Source organism: Phacochoerus africanus, chromosome 2 (assembly GCF_016906955.1).
Source record: "Phacochoerus africanus isolate WHEZ1 chromosome 2, ROS_Pafr_v1, whole genome shotgun sequence".
Classification (NCBI taxonomy): domain Eukaryota; kingdom Metazoa; phylum Chordata; class Mammalia; order Artiodactyla; family Suidae; genus Phacochoerus; species Phacochoerus africanus.
In genome coordinates, this window is record NC_062545.1 from 167476063 (window position 1) to 167496136 (window position 20074).

At 40.5% G+C, this 20074-nt stretch overlaps 2 protein-coding genes across 6 annotated transcripts in view; one reads left to right on the forward strand and one right to left on the reverse strand.

The window, feature by feature from the left end:
* The window catches only part of AAGAB (alpha and gamma adaptin binding protein), a 61315-nt gene extending 48941 nt beyond the window's left edge, over positions 1-12374 (reverse strand). Inside the window, exon 1 of one of the 5 annotated variants that reach the window (XM_047767136.1) lies at positions 12216-12374. In XM_047767136.1, the coding sequence (XP_047623092.1) occupies positions 12216-12345 (130 nt within the window). In that variant the 5' untranslated portion in view covers positions 12346-12374. The remainder of the gene's footprint in view (positions 1-12215) is intronic. The other 4 variants (XM_047767141.1, XM_047767140.1, XM_047767139.1 and 1 more) reach the window with 4 other exon arrangements.
* LOC125119737 (IQ domain-containing protein H-like) overlaps positions 12191-20074 on the forward strand; it is a 42880-nt gene continuing 34996 nt past the window's right edge. Inside the window, exon 1 of the mRNA XM_047767142.1 lies at positions 12191-12607. Coding sequence (XP_047623098.1) covers positions 12557-12607 — 51 coding nt within the window. The 5' untranslated portion in view covers positions 12191-12556. The remainder of the gene's footprint in view (positions 12608-20074) is intronic.

The following is a 20074-nucleotide window of genomic DNA, read 5'->3' on the forward strand; positions in this document are numbered from 1 at the left end:
GAAAGGAGGCAAGGAGCTTTCCATAGTTCAGAATCAGTACGAGGTAATACTCTCTTTAGCCTGAACTTAGAAGCAGACTGAGGTTCCAAGGCGATTTTCCAAAACACCACAAATATCCAATTTCTCACACACATACAAATAATACTTACTTTACCCCCTCGCCTATCTATCCTAGCCAAGAAAAGGACAAAATGAATGCCTAAAGTCAGGGAACTAACACTGTTTTAGATTACTCATATCTCCTTCCGCAGGAGAATCAAGGACACTTTTAATACCAGCAGAATTAATGTAAGCTTAATTAATCATGATATATTTTGTGAAAAGAAGTTGTCCAGTGGTTAAACCATATTTTCTATGCCCTAAAGGAAGTGATAGCTACCACCACTACTCAAGATGATCCTTTCAGACACCAGCACTCCTTTGAGAATACAATTGTTTGTATTCTTTCTCATAGACCTGAAACTGCCTTTACAGCTAGGTATTATAACCTCGCACCCACAACACCAGTGTCTTCTGGATACCCAGTGCCCCGGGGACCCACAGTTCCTCCCCGTTCCCTTTGTGATGGCAGCACCACTAACCAAAAAAGGTTGGAAAACAGATTCAGCACAGACCTGGGGTCAGAGGGACCTGCACTTGAATGCTGGCCCTCGGTGAAAAGGACAATTTAACCCGTGTCTTCTTTCCTCACCTGCAACAGAGGACAGAAACATTTCTCAAGCGGCTCTTTGAAGATTAAATAAAACAATGCACAAGAAGCACAGGCAGGAGCCAGGCCTGAAACAGGCCCACAGCAAAGTTCACGTCCTCCTCCCCAGCTCAGTTCCATGCACACACACCAGCACTCCTAACTCTAAGAGGCAAGGTTACACAGCCACTGAGGAGCATTAGTAAGAAACACTGCAGTTAGGAAATAACCACCTCAAGCTGCTCTGGCCACTCCCTTCCCAGAATATGCCTTCTCACATTTTTCTTTTCCATTGTTAAGGCACAGACTGAGCGAGACAGAAGAGAAAGCAATTAGGAAAATCATAGGAAGCAGCAGTTTGACGTCAGCTGAAGGGGAAAGTAACCATTATGAAAGAAAAGAATTGAGCAAAATGTGATTTAGGGGGAAAATATGACAGCCAGAGTTCTCATAAACCGGTAAAGAAAGGCAAAGAGAGACTTTCAAAAATCATACTGGTTCCATATTGACGCAACCTGTTACCATGATAGCCACAATTTCATGAGAAAGCCATCCAAGGTGGGTGCTGCTCTGTCAAAGACTCTGCAGCAGTTAGTAACTACCACATTATTCCCCAAGTACTGGGAGAAGATCACACTGCTGCGGTATAAAGGGCTTTTGGAGCCTGTGTGGCATTTCAAGGTTAAAACTTTGACGTTAGAGCTGGGACTTTACAGAGACGGATGTCACAAAACTCTTATCTGTGACGCCCTGAATAATCATCCTGCAGCCTCCTGGTGCAAGTATATGCAGTATCTGTGTATTTGTCAGATGCATCAGTGGAGCAGTATTAAGTGGCTAAGAAGAGGAACTGGACTGAGTTAAAGCGACATACCCCTGCTGTAACAAGACTACAGCAATTCTGGTCTGCTTACAACACTCAATTACCTCTTCCTCACACACTCCTCTCTGGTTACATTCTAAATTCACACTGTCACATGCTTTGGGGCTTTTTATATCACAGAGGGAAAGTCTTACAAGTTGAAGCAGAGGAAATCCATTTCCATCCTCCTCCTTTTCCTCTAGTTCACTTTCTCCCAACAGCCATCAGGTGTTGGTTACCATGGCGTCATGTTGAAATAATTGGGGGCAGGAGAATGGCTGGGGGAGATACATGGTCTCTGTTTACCCTTAGAAAACCCCACAACACAGTGAGAGACCAACATGTACAAAAGAACATAAAGAAAGAAGCTGAGAGAGAATATGGAGAAGTGGTTTATGTGGGCCAAAAAGGAACCATCAGCCTCTAAGTTTCATGGGCTGCGTGAAAAGACCATTTTATCAATCTCAGTGGAGCAGCTGATGGACAATTCCTAGCCATGTTTGGGGGAATGGGGAGACTTTTGAATTCCATTACTATTACTTACTTGAAATCATAGTTCTAGATATACAGTGGTTCTTTAGAGGGAGGTAATTTTGTCTCCCAGGAGATATGTCACCTTCTGGAGACATTTTCAATTGTCACAAGTGGGGAAATGCTACTGGCCTCTAGTGGGCAGAGGCCAAGGATATAACGCACAGGACAGCCCCACAAAACAGAGAATTACTCAGCTAAAGACATCAACAGTGCTAAGGGTGAGACACCTGATCCAAAGCAAAAGAACTTTTGGAACTGACTTAACTGTATTCATGAAACAAAATAAAAGTTGTGGAGTGCAAAGCTGGTATTATTCTTTCTCACAGAACTAAAATTAGTGTTTTCCAGCCAGGCACCCTAACTCCTAAAACAGACATAAATGCTTTTCATTTGCATCTGATAAAATCCATCTCAACTGTCTTAATTATTTTAACCATAAAATTATCTGGCAATTAATCTTAGATGCTTTGAAAATAATTTATAAATGGTGGTTTTCTGAAAGAAAACATAAGCTGAACAGGACAATTATGAGATGAAAATAATTTTTACATTCAAATGGTAATTTTTCATAAACAAATCAGCATCAGGTAATAAAACCTCACAAAAAATGTCAATGTCTGCTCCGGTTGATAATAGTATCTGCAGCAGATGATAACTTACTCTGAAGAAAGGTAAACATGTCTGAGATGCCTTTTCAAAAACAGAAAAAATTTAATGAAGAACATTTATCTTGTAGCCCCTATATCCAAATACTGAAAATAAGCTTCGGCCAATGGAAAATATACCAAAGCTAACAGATCCAACATCCCAGTATCCAAAGTATTCTTTAAGATGAGTTAAAATCATGATTGGACAACACACGGTCAAAGGATCATGGAAAAAGAAAAATCATAAATTGGACTTCATCAAAAGTTTAAACTTCTGGAGTTCCCGTCGGGGCTCAGTGGTTAACCAATCCAACTAGGAATCATGAGGTTGCGGGTTTGATCCCTGGCCTTGCTTAGTGGGTTAAGGATCCGGCGTTGCGGTGAGCTGTGGTGTAGGTTGCAGACGTGGCTCAGATCCCAAGTTGCTGTGGCTCTAGCATAGGCCAGTGGCTACGACTCCAATTAGACCCCTAGCCGGGGAATCTCCATGTGCCGTGGAAGCGGCCCTAGAAAAGGCAAAAAGACAAAAAAAAACAAAAAAAAAGTTTAAACTTTTTTCAAAAGATACCATCAAGAAAACTAAAAGATAAGCCACAGGATGTGAGAAAATATTTGCAGATTATACTTGTGATAAGGAACTTGTATCTAGAATATACAGAATACTCATAACTCATTAAGAAAACTAACAAAAAATTTTTTTTTAATGGGCAAAAGCAAGACACGAAAACAAGTCAGTGCTCATCAACAGACAAATGGCTTAATAAGATGTGACACATATATACAATGGAATACTACTTAGCCATTAAAACAGTGAAATATTGCCACCTGCAGCAATATGGATGAGCCATGAGACTACTAAGTGAAGTCAGACAGAGACAAATATGATATCACTTACATGGAGAATCTAAAAATACAAACGGAGTTCCTCTTGTGGTGCAGCAGAAATGAATCTGACTAGCACCCAGGAGGGTTTGATCTCTGGCCTCACTCAGTGGATCGGGGATCGGGCATTGCCATGAGCTGTGGTATACGCAGGCTGCAGATGTGGCTTGGATCCCATGTTGCTGTGGCTGTGGTGTAGGACAGCGGCTGTAGCTCCAATTTGAGCCCTGGCCTGGGAACTTCCATATGCTGTGGGTGTGGCCCTAAAAAGCAAAAAATTAAAAATTAAAAAATAAAAAATAATACAAATGAATCTATATACAGAACAGAAACAGGCTCACAGACATAGAAAACAAACTTATGGTTAATGAGGGGGGCATAAATTAGGAGTATGGGATTAACAGAAAAATTACTATACATAAAATAGACAAGCAACAAGGATTTACTATATGGCACGTGGAATTCTATTCAAAATCTGGTAATAACCTATAATGGAAATGAATCTGAAAATAATATATGTATTTATAACTGAATCACGTTGCTGTATACCTGAAAGTAACAAAATATTGTAATTCATCTATACTTCAATTTTTTCAAATGAGCAAAAATACTTGAATAGGCACTACACCAAATAAGATATGTGAATATACTATATGCACATGAAAATATTCTCAACATCATTAGTTATTAAGGAAATGCAAATGAAAACCACAAGTCACCATCTCACCTCCACCAGAATGGTTATAATTGAAAAGAAAAGATGGCCAACAAGCACATGAAAAAATGTTCAACATCACTGATTATTAGAGAAATGCAAATCAAAACTACCATGAGGTACCACCTCACACCAGTCAGAATGGCCATCATTAGTAAATCCACAAATAACAAATGCTGAAGGGGGTGTGGAGAAAAGGGAACCCTCCTGCACTGTTGGTGGGAATGTAAGCTGGTACAACCACTACGGAGAACAGTATGGAGGTACCTTAAAAATCTATACATAGAACTACCACATGACCCAGCAAATCCCACTCTTGGGCATATATCCAGACAAAACTTTCCTTGAAAAAGACACATGCACCCGCATGTTCATTGCAGCACTATTCACAACAGCCAAGACATGGAAACAACCCAAATGTCCATCGACAGATGATTGGATTAGGAAGATGTGGTATATATACACAATGGAATACTACTCAGCCATAAAAAAGAACAAAATAATGCTATTTCCAGCAACATGGATGGAACTAGAGACTCTCATACTGAGTGAAGTAAGTCAGAAAGAGAAAGACAAATACCATATGATATCATTTATATCTGGAATCTAATATACTGCACAAATGAACCTTTCCACAGAAAAGAAAACCATGGACATAGAGAACAGACTTGTGGTTGCCAAGGTGGAGAGGGAGGGAGTGGGATGGTCTGGGAGTCTGGGGTTAATAGATGTAGACTATTGCCTTTGGAATGGATAGGCAATGAGATCCTGCTGTATGGCACTAGGAACTATGTCTAATCACTTGTGATGAATTTATACATGTATGTGTAACAGGTCACCACGTTGTACAGTAGAAAACTGACAGAACATTATAAACCAGCTATAATGGAAAAAATAAAAATCATAAAAAATAATTGAAAATACAGACAATAACAAGTCATGTCAAAAATGTAGAGAAATTGAGGAGTTCCCACTGTGGGACAGTGGGATCGGCAGTGTTTCTGGAGCCCTGGGACACAGGTGCTATCCCTGGCCCGGCACAGTGGGTTAAAGATTCAGGGCTGCCACAGCTGCAGCATAGGTCGCAACTAAGGCTTGGATCTGATCCCTGGCCCAAAACTCCATATGCTGTGAAGTGGCCAAAAAAAAAAAAAAAAAAAGTGGAGAAATTGAAACCCTCATATGCTGCTTATAGGAATGGTAAAATGGTACAACCATTCTGGAAAAGTCTGGCAGTTGCATAAAATAGTACAAGAGTTTCTTAGAATGCCCATAAGAGCATTACTCATAATAGCCAAAAAGGAGAAACAAGCCAACGTCTATCAACTGATGAATGGATAAATATATGCGGTCTATCCACACCATGGGAATACCAAGTATACGCTACAACAGGGATGAATTTCAAAAATGTCAAGCTAAGTAAAAGAAGCCAGACACAAGAGACCACAGAGTATATGACTGCTTTTATAGAAAACGTCCAGAAAAGACAACTCTATAAAGACAGAAAGTATGTTAGTGGTTGCCCAGAGTTGGGAAGGGAATGGGGAATGACTGCACATAGGTAGAATGGTTTCCTTCTAGGATGACAGAAATGGGTTTCCCTTAAAACAGGTAGATTTTATGGTACTGAAATTACACCCCAATAAGGCTACTTACACAATCATGGGAGCTGGGAGACAATGACCTCATTTTACAGATGAGGTAGTTGACTGAGGCACAGTTGTAGATACTGAAAAAGACGGCGGCACATGTAAAGACACTAGGGAAACACTTGCCGAATGAAAAGTTAAGTCAGATAGCCAGGAGGAGGGTAGAACTTAGTGCTCAATTCACAACTTTTTCCCCACAAAAGTCCTGAACAAGCCCAGCAGAATTCACAGAGAATGACAATTCTCTTATGTCAGCATGAGTGCACTTTATTATCAAATGACCACACATGTGCCTGCTCTAAGCATACTGACTGTCATTCAGGCACGAGAATACTCTCCACCACCCCTGCGCAGCACCAGCCTGCAGGTCTGTGTGGAAAAAGGTCATTACTGAACCTAAAACAACACAAAGGCTCTTTAAGAGTTTCACAACTATCCTCTCTATCCTAACCTACCTCGATCTTGCTCCCTGGAGAAGTAATTATTAGGGGGGGGTGTTTGTGGTATCTGCGTGCACTGGCAACCACATAAATACATCATGTCCAGATTATCATTCTTGCCAGACACACTTAAAACAATTTTCACACTTTAACCTTTTTTTAAAAAAAGATCAGATTTCATTATTTAGTGAGTGCCATTATTTGTTGAGGAATTATACAGGGCAAAAGCAGCAAGCTGTTTAAACGACTCTATACTTCCTTGTTATTTTTACCTTTGGCTACACAAAAACAAGCAGTTAGATGGCCAGAAATAAAGGTCTGAGTCTAGATACACTCAGAATCCTCCAGGATAACACATTACACTCTGTCTCATAAATGGTTTTGTGCAACATCAGGCTGATGGGTAACACTTTACTGCCGTTGCTCCTCCTGCTCTCCACCCTGTTATCGGAATGTCATTTACTGGGAAGACAAATGCCTTATAATCATTTAACTCATAACAACAGCTAAAGGATTAGTCTAAAACTTCACATAAATTCTCTAACCTTCATTAAAAAAAAAAAAAAAAAAGGGCACCAACAGAGGACTTTTCATTTATTATTTAGCTTATGGTAGTCCATCTACTAAGGCTCATGCAAGAAAAGGTTTGAACTTATTTTGATCCATAAAAGTTCTCTGTAGTATTAAAATCTCCTGCTATAATTTCTCCTATGCCTAACTTTACCTTTAATACATACAGTTCCAGTCACCAAGAAGCTCATCATATTTCACATATATAAAAGAACTGAAACCTGGCTCCCCAACTTTTATGAGCTAAACAACCTTTAAAATCACAACCTCTTTGAGCTTTAATTTCAGACACAGACACACACTCACTCTCTCCCTCCCTCCTTCTTCTCTCTCTCCCATCCACCCCAGCTGGAGAGAATGTGAACTGATATTGAATCTTTCCCCCCTCCTTAGGTTGATGACTTAACATCCCTCTTTTAATAAAGATTTAAAAAAAAAAAAAAAAAAAAACTCAAGCCTTCTTTTAATGTTATGTCAAAAATTTTAAATATATTAAATATCACAGTTAAAAACAAATCCAAGTCCTCCGCCCCACCCCCATCTGAAATCACTGCTTTAGTCTGACCACTTAATGAATCACTCTGCCATGACAACTCTAGGACCTCGTTGCCAGCCCAATCTTTCTTCCTTTGAAGAAAATAAGGACTTGGAAATATACAATCCATCAAAGGCAGGGTCCTCCTACCACAACAAAATAAGCAACTTCGCTTAAGCAAAAATTATTACTTATTCCCAGAGTAAACTGAGAGGCTCCACTCAGAACACCTCAAGCAGCTACTGAAAAACACAAATTAGAAGACCCAAGCGCCTACTCCTATTCTGTTGCTAGATTGCTAGATAATGTTGGCTAAGCTGTACCATAACTCCTACCCTTGAAGTAAGAATATTCTCTTTAGTAAATTACTTTAAGATCCTTGTGTAAGTATAAGAGTCTGACAGATCTAGAAATGAACTCCCAGTCTTACAGAAGAATGAATGTTTCCCAAAGCAGCAATGTCAAAGCTGAAGGCTGGCTTCACGTGTATAATTTCCCAAAGCCTAGTTTCCCCATCATATAACTGAGCTACCTGGTTCTGCAGTTTGAGAAACCTGAGGACCAGTGGATTGTTTCTTTGGGTAAATGCATCTGAATGCCAAACACAAAATGTCAATTCTCTGCTACAAGTAGAATGTCTACAGCAACTTTAAAATGGGGCTTGATTCTTTAGCTTTCAAAAGATAAACATAAAAAAATTAAGCAGCATTATATTACCTAACATTAAAAAAGAAGTAACCAATAGCATAGAATTTTACACATAGAAGAGTTGTTAGAGGTGATCTGGAACAACTTTTATTTTTAATGCTAATTCTACCATAGCAGGAATGACTAATATATATAATGTCTCTACTTCGAGTTCCCTCAATTGAGAAAATAAAAGTCCAGACACTATTAAAGATTATCAGGTAGGCAGATGATCTTTTTAAAATACAGGTCCCCTGGACAAGGATTTTTTTCTCTTCCTTCACTCAGAATTAGGATTTCAACCATTCTGAATGGAAACATGAGCAGATTTTAAAAACTTCTTTTAGAGTTAATCTTCTCTCTCAGTTCTAATACCAATACCACCACCTTAAATTTAAATAGTTCTGACTGCTAAGGAATTCCAACACATTTCACTCACACAGCCCATGCACACAAATCCCAAGTGAGAACATATGTTCCGGCGCTTCTTACTTGAGCTCTCTGGGCAGCTCACTGAGTGCTTTCAATTCATGGCTTCTTCATTTATAAAATGGAGAAAACCCTGGCTTCATGAATTCATGGGGATTCAAGAACCAAACTGAATTATGTGAAAACATGTTTGGGAAGAGTACTGACATTTGTTATGATTACAAGATCTGCAAATTCTCACATTCACTAGAAGAAAAAATTCTGCTCTAAGTGTTCAGGTGCAGCATCAAAATGGTTTAGAGTTGTTAAATTAGCATTACATACGTTAAAACCAGGCAAGTCTCCAGGGTTTTTTCTATCTGAAGTTCCTTCGAGTAGAGTAGGATATTAAAACTTAGGTATCTACATTCTAATTTTTTCACAAGTGAAGCACACATTTCACCACAGCCCTCCTGAGGCCAGAAATAGTCTCTTAGTCGTCATTCCAGCTATGGTAACTGGCACAGAGACTAGCTTTGTTCTTAATATCAGAATACCCTTTTCCAGAATAAAAGGATTATGTTCATAATCATAAACATACATGAGGTGGATAGACGTCTGGCCTGGGGATACAGACACTTGCTCTCACACCACATACAGCATCGCACAAGAATCCTGAGCCTTGAAAAGCCTACGCTGGTAATGAGCCTTTCATCTGATATCAGACATCCACCCAGGATACTGTGCAAGACTTTTAAGTGACAATATAAAAGCTTCTCACAAAGTCCATGCATACCGCTTATCCACAGTAGAGACCGGCTGATTTTTTTTTTTTTTTGTCTTTTTGCTATTTCTTTGGGCCGCTTCCGCGGCATATGGAGGTTCCCAGGCTAGGTGTCAAATCATAGCTGTAGCCACTGGCCTACGCCAGAGCCACAGCAACATGGGATCCGAGCCGCGTCTGCAATCTACACCACAGCTCACAGCAACGCTGGATCGTTAATGCACTGAGCAAGGGCAGGGACCGAACCCGCAACCTCATGGTTCCTAGTCGGATTCGTTAACCACTGCGCCACGACGGGAACTCCCGGCTGATTTTTATTTCATGTATATTTATAATAAACTTTCCGACTGTTAAAAGCAATACGTCAAAGGAAAGAGAAACTGGAGGCACCTTAAAGGTTCTTCTTCCTGATGCATGGAAGGAAACCAAACCTCCCCTAAAGTAAATTTAGATTCAACCCAAAATCACACTATGACTCAATGTCACTAAATACTTAACAAAAGTCATTCATTATGGTAGTCTCCATCTTTTATGCCAAAATTAATTTGTGTCTAATTTAATCCCATCTTTAATTATGATTAAACAGAATGAGGGCTCAGCAAATACTACATTCTAATGCTATCCATAGTCACCCTACTCATTAACCTGGGAATAGATGATAAAAGCCTCTTTAACAGTTCACTTTTCCTTACTCAAGGGATCCCTTCACTAACTGCTCTTATTTTTCACTCGTAACATTAACAAAATCACAAAAGAAAGGTCACATCATTTTAACCAATACAAAAGTTATCTAAGAGGCATTTTACATAGGGAAATAGAGTGCATTATTTTACGAAATTAGTTTTACTCCCAATGATGCCAATATATTTTTAAAGAACTACAGTGTTACTATTCACCAACTGTAAGTGATCAGCTCCTTCAAGGAAGTGACCACATCTGCCAATTCTGATCCTTAAAGCACATGATAGCCATAAGAAACCTTAACAAATACTTCTGAGATTGGCTTTGAAAAGACTTTTATTTATCAGTAATGTAAAACCAAATGCATGCAATTTTTTGGAAAGTTAAATACACCAAGAATCTTAAGAATTCTGACCAAATTCTATTATGTTCACTAGAGGTAAGATATGGAAACTAATTTATGAAGTAATAATAAATGAAAAATACCAGAATAAAAATTATACATGAAATAGTACGTATAAAATATGTATCTTATATAAAGATATTTATTTATACAAATCATACATATTAAATGTTATAAATACATAATTTTATATACTTAAATAGACTTTAAGATACATCAAATATTTTGAATTCATACATACAAAATATTGAAATATAACATGTTATATATAATGTAAAAGATATATAAAATATCAGGATAAAAATTATATGTGAAATGTAATTACAAGTTTCTTTAGAATCTATGCATTGGAAAAAAAAACTGGATATAAATGCACAGAAATGTTAACACATTATTTGTGTTTGGCTGATGAGACCATGGCTGACATTTTTTCTCCACAGGCTAAATCTTAATAGAATATGCACTACTTTTACAACAAAACAATTTTTAAAGAGAAAAGAAAGGAAAAAAACAGGAAGGAGCGCTGCTGAGAGGTATGGAAACGGTGTCATTGGAGCAGTTAGTTATTTAGCGTTATAATTAAACTTTTACTGTAGCAAGGGACTTTTTAAATGATTACAAAAGACAACTAAGGTATAGAATATTTGCATTAGAGGGACATCCTGCCTAATTCTGTCATTCAACAGTTATAGAGAGAAAGTTACAGTTTATATGATGCTTTACAGTTTACAAAATGGTTTCAAAATGTCACATCACCTGTCCTTCAAAGACTTCTGTTAGGTTCATATGCCCCATTTTTCAGGATCAGAAAACTGAAGGCCAGCGAGATAATGCATTTTAATCAAAATACATACGTTTTATCGAACGTTTAAGCTGGGCTAAGCACAACAATTCTGTGGAAATAATCACCATTTTACAAGAAAACTGAAGAGCAGAAGTTAAGCGTGTTATCTTACAGTTGAGAGTCACTGTTCTGACTCGAAGCCACGCACTTAAAACAGGAGTCTTGAGTTATAATCAACTTCAGAGTCCTTTAGTGAAAGATTTGAGCCTAAGATCCAGTCCTATCCTCTCTCTATTACACTGGTCTCCCCTCCACGCCTACAATTCTTTTAAGTTACCTACTTTGACAAACACTATGAAGTTCCAGAGGCAAAGAAAGGGAATAGGACCAATAATAACCAAAAACTGATACAGGCAGAGGACCTAGCCTCTGGAGGAAGGCAAGACACAAATAACTGCAGAGTGGAGGGGATAAGGCTAACAAGTCTTATACGCACCAAGGGGTGGCCAAAAGGAACCACATTCCACCTCAGGAGCAGAGATGGCAACAAAAATCACTATTTCTGCTCCTAACACCCTCGTTCCTCCGTACAATTTCCAGAGCGCCTTTTCGGTTCACCTCAAAGCTTGACCGCAACAACCCCTGGGCTGGGCGGGGATTAGTCCCACTTTACAGAAAAAGCTGGAAGAAACGTCATGGGGCCAGACAAGGCAGAGAAGCAAGGTGTGTACGAGCTTGGGGTGGACCCCTGGGACACTGGGCACCTCGACTGCCTCCCAAGAGCACCCGCGGGACCTTGGGCCACCACGGAGGAGAGGAAGAATCCAGGGCCCGCGGCTGGGACAGAGGCTCCCAAGGGAGGCCGCAGTGTTGGGAATGTCACCCGCCAAGCCGCGGGATGGGGGGGGGGGGGCTTGGAATTCGGCCCAGGAGACCTTCTACTCACTTTGGACTAGCCGGTCAGCAGAAAAGGTGGACGAGCAGCTGGTGACGAGCGCGCAGGGGACACCCGCAGCCATTGCTGAACCCGCGAGCCGGTTTGGTCTCCAAGCCTCTTCCGCCTTGGGCGATACCATGGCCGCTGTCGCGCAGGGGAGGCGCGCAAGGAAGGCGCGTTCTCAGAAGGCACGGCCGGCCCTGCCTCCTTTCTCTCCCCCTCTTCCGCTTCCGTCGTGGACCGGGCCAAGGTGCGCGTTGAGTTGCCATGGGAACGAGCTCCCCCTGCGGAGAATTAATGTGCCGAGAAACCGCGCCTCCTCTGCTAGGTAGCCGCGCCCGGTGGTAGGCATGGCCCAGGAGCCGGAAAACCACGACCCCATCGGATCCATCTTAATCCAGGTGGGAATGGGTCTCTCCCGGCCCTACCCGGCTAAGGCCCTTCGAGCGAGGCCCAGCAGCGTCCATCCATTGGTGTCCAGCCTTTAGACTGCCTCCCAGGCGAACCCAGACCTCGCCAGGCCGCCTCACACACCTCCAGAGCCTGACCCTGGGAAGCGCAGTCATTCTGCCTCTGGTAAAACTCCACGACCATACACCCCGCCAGGGACCTCTACTTTGGAAAAAGCTATCTTTTCTTACACCGAGGCACCATTTTTAAATGTTATGTCATAAAAATTTTGAATCCATGAAGTAGGGAACTGGAGGCGATACAAATCAGATACAACGGAGAGGTGATAAATCTGGGGAGAAACTGAAATATGTGAACTGCTTTTCTTAACCACCCCAATTTGGGGGGATCTAAAAGTCCCTTGCAAATAAATGAGTTCTGGGGACGTGAGCGTGGTAATTGTAGTTAACAATACTTAGTGTGTATTTAAATTGCTAAGAGAGTAAATCTTAAAAAGTTTTCATTACAAGAAAAAAAATTGTGAATGTGTATGGAGATGGATGTTAACTAGACTTATGTTGATCATTTTGCAATATGAACAAGTATCTAATTATTATGTTGTATGCCAATTATATTGCAATAAAAGATAAATAAAATTAAAACCCCTTGCTTGGGAACATACAATAGGGAAATAAATTCAAGATAAAAGCTTACTATTCAAGTTAACAGTTTTGAATATGGAAATGTGACAAATTTAAAAACACAGGGAAGTAACTTTTTCTAATCTGAGGAGGGAATATCAATAAAATATTAACTTCAGAGTTCTCTTGTGGCTCAGAGGGTTAAGGATCTGGTGTTGTCACTGTAGCAGCTCGGGTTGTTGCTGTGGCAAAAATTTGATCCCTGGCTGCGGAACTTCTGCATGCCACGGATTTGGCCAAAAAAGGAGGAAGAAGAAAGTATTAGCTTCTCCAGTATAACTTAGCTTGTGACAATTACACTCAGATTTTTCCAAATATTAAAAGCATTTTGTTTTTTCACATTTCAATATGGTAGTTTTAAAACATTTCTACATATAGCATCACTTTTAACACATACTTAGCACTATTTGACCAGGGCTTAAAGTAATTTGCCTAAGGTCACTTTATCAGGACTCTCACTCAGATCTGCAATGGGTCTAATTTTTCTTCCTGCTAGGACTTGGTCTCTTACCTCCCTTTTGGGAGATTTCTTTAAATTCAGCTTTTCCAAAATACAAACCCCTAAACTCACCAGTTTTACAGACTTCCCCATTATGAATCATACCCAGATAGTCTTACCTCACCTTATATTATCCTTGCTTTCACCATCACCTTAGAATGAGTTTAGCCAAACTGCCAAATCTCCACAAGACTGCCCTCACTTAGACACCAGGCACAAGTACAGGGGTCTCTAGAAGCACCCTCACTTCAGACCAGCTGTCTACACATTTGGGAACTCCAGCCGCCTCATGCTGGCTAATTTGGTGGAGCAACTCAAAAAACTCAGGAGGTGTTCCCCTCGTGGCTCAGTGGTTAACGAATCCAACTAGGAACCATGAGGTTTCGGGTTCAATCCCTGACCTTGCTCAGTGGGTTAAGGATCCGGCGTTGCCGTGAGCTGTGGTGTAGGTCGCAGATGCAGCTCAGATCTGGCGTTGCTGTGGCTCTGGTGTAGGCCGGCAGCTACAGCTGTAATTGGACCCCTAACCTGGGAACCTCCATATGCCTTTGGAGTGGCCCTAGAAAAGGCAAAAAGACAACAAAAACAAAAAACTCAGGAAAGTGTTGTACTTACAATTATGGTGTTATTATGGCCAAAGGATAAGAATTCAATCAAGGGAAGAGAGGCTTAGGGCAGTGTTGAGGAGGGGTCTAAATGGAGCTTCCAGCCATTTTCTCCCAGTGGAGTCATGGAGCATACCACCTCCTTCCAGCTATGATGTGTGACGCTATGCACAAACTACTGCCAACTAGGAAAGTGTCCCCAAGACTATAGTGTCCAGAGTTTTTATTGGGGCTTGATCACAATGCTCATTTCACTGACTTTTGGTCTTCAGCCCTTCCCTAAGAACAGATTAATGATTTCAGTCTCATTCCTCTGGAGGTTGGAACTGATATAGTGTAGCTCAAAGTCTCCATAGCATAAAGATACTTCCATCAAGCAGGGGCCTAGAGATCACCTCCCAGTGTCCAAGGCAAAGGCCAGACCCCTCTATGTGAAGAGCTGAGAATAGTCATATCCATGTTGCTGAGCACCCCATCTTGCTTAAAACAGTTATTCTGAACACACTAAGTGGAGGGCTGTGTAAATAAAGAGAGGCCACACATTAACCTGATCACTGAGGCTCATCTCTAGATACAGTGTAAGAGTCTCCCTGGCACTATGTAGAGTACGTAGAAGGAGGACGTGTGGAAGACCTTCCCTACTTTCCCACTGTGTTCTGACTATTTGTGAGCATTCAGCAGCACCCTCGGACATGCCAACATGGGTTCCACTTCTACCTGGGGCTGTGATATCTATCTTCTTCAGACATGCTACCAATAAGCAGTACATCTAGGGAAAAGGGTACCTGAGTGGCAGTCAGAATACTGGATCTGACCCTTGCAGATAGGTACAACTTGGGGCTAGTAATTTTACCCCTCTGGCCCTCAGTTTTCTCTTCTGTAGGATGCATAGCTTAGATTAGAACCACATTCAGAGTTCCAGTTGTGGCTCAGTGGTTAACGAACCCAACTAGGAACCATAATGTTGCGGGTTCGATCCCTGGCCTTGCTCAGTGGGTTAAGAATACAGCATTGCTGTGAGCTGCGGGGTAGGCAGAAGATGGAGCTCGGATCCTGCGTTGCTGTGGCTGTGGCACAGGCCGGCAGCTACACTCCTATTTGACCCCTAGCTTGGGAACCTCCATGTACCTCGAGTGCAGCCCTAAAGAGACAAAAGACAAAACAAAACAAAAGAACCATTTCTGACTCTAAATTGACCCAATTTTCCCAAAGCTATATAATTGTTCTTTACTGGAAAGTAGACTTCCTTTACTGTTATCATAGGCAATCAAATTGTTTCTGTATGTATATACATCAAAGGATTTTTTTGCAGAAATGCAGAGGTTTTATTTCATTCAAATCTCCACTTGCTTCGCTCTAATATAGTACATTAGGTCTGTGTCTCAATGACATACATTAAGCAATGCTTTAGACCATCGTTCTTAGTGTGTAGTCCTAGGACCAGCATCATCAGTACCAGCTGGGAACTCGTAAGAAATGCAAATCCTCAGACCCTACTCCAGACCCATTAAATCAGAAGTTCTGGGGGTAGGGCCCAATGATCTGTCTTTACCAGCCTTTTGGATAACTCTGATGCACCCTCAGGTTTGAGACCTACTACTTTAGATTGTGCTGTAAATTATAACCATGTAAAATATGAATTCAATGAAAAAAATCACAACAATCAAAGTTAACATAGTATTTACCAGATATCATGCATGGTTCTAAGTGCTGTATATATTAAACTCATTTAACCCTTAAAACAAGGCTATCAGATAAGTACATGATTTTTTCACATTATGGAAAGGAAACTGACCAAAGATGAATATTATAGGTGGACTCATATATATAGAAAATGCCAGCAATCTTCTTAAACATTTTCAATCCATCAATCCTGGTATGAAAAAAGAAACTTCCCTTGCCCCCTTTTGCCCCTTTAGATTTTTGTTGTTGTTGTTGTCTTTTGTCTTTTTAGGGCTGCACCCACAGTATATAGAGGTTCCCAGGCTGGGGGTGGAATCGGAGCTGTAGCTGTTGCCCTACACCACAGCTCACGGCAATGCCGAATACTTAACCCACTGAACGAAGCCAGGGATCGAACCCGCAACCTCATGGTTCCTTGTTTCTGCTGCGCCATGATGGGAACTTCCCTTTTAGATATTTAAATTCTGCCTTTTCCACTGAACTTTCACCAACCATTAGCTTTGTATGTTTACAAATATACATTTGTATATTTGTAGATATTATCTATGTACTGATTAATGGTTAGGCATAAAGGCTTTGGATTCAGATTTGAATAGTTTCACCAAAAATGAGCTGTGCTACCTTGAACAGGTTACTTTTTTTTTTTTTTGTCTTTTGTTGTTGTTGTTGTTGCTATTTCTTGGGCCGCTCCCGCGGCATATGGAGGTTCCCAGGCTAGGGGTCGAATCTGAGCTGTAGCCACCAGCCTATGCCAGAGCCACAGCAACATGGGATCCGAGCCGCGTCTGCAACCTACACCACAGCTCACAGCAACGCCGGATCATTAACCCACTGAGCAAGGGCAGGGACGGAACCCGCAACCTCATGGTTCCTAGTCGGATTCGTTAACCACTGCGCCACCACGGGAACTCCCATGCACAGGTTACTTTAAATCTGATTCCCTCAAGCATAAACTGAATATAATAATGTGAACTCTCAGTCTTGTAAGGATTAAAATATAGGATAATAAAGTATGACACTCCATATATGTGAATTATTATTATATCTGGTCTCTTACTCTTTAATATGCTTTGTTTTTTGTATGTCTTATGTTGTGTTAAATATTAGCTTGTGTTTTATTCGAAATTGATAAAAGAAAAGGGAAAATTAATTTTAACCCGTCTTTTTCACCAGGACTACTCCATTCTTAACTAGAACTCTACAGATGTTTGCTATTTGGCAAACAAGGTTGCCTTGTTTCCCTGTTACAAGCTGATTTTCGGCATATCCCACTTGACCTGGCACAGGATTGGGCTCATAGATCCTGGGTGACTAGATAATGAAACTCAGTCTCCAATAGTTTATGTTCTGTTTAAAAATGAATGGAGCAGAAGTTCCCTGGTGGTCTAGCTGTTGGGACTTGGTGCTTTCACTTCTGTGGCCTGTGTTCAATCTCTGATCTGGGAACTGAGATCCCACAGCAAACCTCTGCACACCACAGCCAAAAAAATAACAATAATAATGGAGCTGTACTGATATTATTATTATTTACGAAACATAATAGATGGCACTAATTAATACTAATAGTAATGTTTTTTACAAAATGTCCAAATACTTAAGAGAGGGAGTTTCTGTTGTGGCTCAGTGGGTTACAAACCCAACTAGTATCCAGGAGGATATGGCTTCAATCCCTGGCCTCAGTCAGTAGGTTAAGGATCTGGCATTGCCATCTGCTGTGGTGTAGGTCACAGACGTGGCTCAGATCCGGTGTTGCTCTGGCTGTGGTGTAGGCCAACAGCTGCAGCTCCAATTGGACCCCTAGCTTGGGAACCTCCATATGCCTTGGTTTGGCCTTGAAAAACAATAACAAAAAAAATTCTTTAAATACAAGAGGAGAAAAATCTTTAAATACAAATAATCAGTGTTCTTTGTGTGACTTATTAAGAAAAAAAAATGTACTTTCTACATTTGGATTTTCCAGGATAGTTCTGATTTAAAACATTCTTTCCCAATCAGATCAGTATCAAAGTCCATGTTTTCTTTTTTTCCTTTTTTTTTTTTTTTTGGCTGCACTCATGGCATGTGAAGTTCCCAGACTGGGATTGAACCCACACCATAGCAGCAACCTGACCATTGCAATGACAACACCAGATCTTTTTTTTTTTTTTTTTTTGTCTCTTTAGAGCCGCACCTGTTGCATATGGAGTTTCCCAGGCTAGGGGTCAAATTGGAGCAGTAGCCTCCACCTACACCACAGCCACAGCAACGCCAGATTCGAGCCAAGTCCGTGACCTACACCACAGCTCATGGCAATGCTGGATCCTTAACCCACTGAGCAAGGCCAGGGATCAAACCCACATCCTCATGATGCTAGTTGGGTTCATTAACCGCTGAGCCATGACGGGAACTCCACAACACCAGATCTTTAAGCCACCACACCACAAGGGAACTGCCATGTTTTCATTTTTGATTCAGGAAATATGATTACCATCCCCACATAGAGGTCTATGCGGCAGCATTTTGTTAGCTACTTCTTTCACTTTCAAGTATGTAATTCAGACCTTTAGGAGTTTAGCTGGGTCTTTCCTCAACTTAACAGAATACTGAGGTTTTACCACATTAATAATAACCATTCTAATTAAAAGAGTAGCCAGAGTTTATTGAAAGCCTGGCCCTGTTCTGAGAGCGTAGATAAATGATCTCCTAACAGCTACTCTAGTAGGCAGGTATTATTTTTAGCTGCAGTTTACAGAAGAAGAAACTAAGATACAAAGAGATAAAGTAACTCACTCAAAGTAATCGATAGGTGTGTGCTGGTCCTTAAACAGGCATGGCACATCTGTGAAACAATCTTGAAGTGTGGTGGTGACTCTGGGAAGTTTCCGAGATGCTTTTTTTTATTATTACCTCTTAGAAGCTTTGTGTTTATACTTTATCAATAAAAATGCGGGGTCTTTATATCTTTATAGATACTTGTTTGACCCAACTGTTAAACATGTGTTTGTGCAACCAAGACAACCACGTCTTACAATCAAATTAGCTTTTAAATGACTCTTGGAAATCATATTTCAAAAACCCAACAGTTGTATGTTAACACTGACCTTATTGGTTGGAAATACTGGAGCTAGTTGATAACTCAATATTATCACTGTCTCTCTTATCAACACTCTGTCTGGTTTGCCAAGAGCATGCGATATAAAATTGAATGGGGAAGCTATGAGAATGACTCAGCCAAACTCTTATCTTTGGCAGAGATGAATAAAATGGAATTATGAGACTGCTTTTTGACAGAGTCTGGTGGCATGTCTTTTTTAAATTCTAGAGCAACTCTTGCCTGCATTAAGTCTTTCAAGGACTTCTTATTAAGTAGCCCTGTTCCCAAACTGTCAAAATAATAATCTTCCTCCACGTGGGAAATTATGGAAAGCAATGCATTTAATAATCACAGAAATAATGAGTGACAGAGAAAATTTCAATATGGTAGATTGGATCTATTTGAAGAAAGAATGGAGATTTAGAACTTCATCTCTTTTTACTCAGGTCTGGTGAAACATTTCCTACAGTACTTGTCTCTATTGCAATTACACAAACAGATGTGCGGTTACTAAGAGGGGAGAAGAAAATATCTGGCAAGGAAAGTAAAAAGCTCTTGAGAAAGATTAAGAGAGCAATTCAAATCAATGAACATTTACCAAGTGCCAGTTTCATGCAAGGCATTTCACTAGGTTTTACAATTCAGGAGAAGAGAATTAACATTTGTTCAGTGCCCTCCTATGTGGCTGGCCCTGTACAAAGCACTTTATATGCTTTAATTTTATTCTTGTCACTATCCTGAGAGGCAGAATATGTATCTCCATTTTAAAGGTAAGAACACTAAGGCTCTAAAGAGCTAAGTAAGTTTGCCAATCTCAGTTTAGTAAACTAGAATTCTCATTCATAGGTCGGGTTCCAAAGCCTCTATTCATTCATTTTCATACCCATTGCCTTGTTTTCATTCCACAAGTCTGTGGA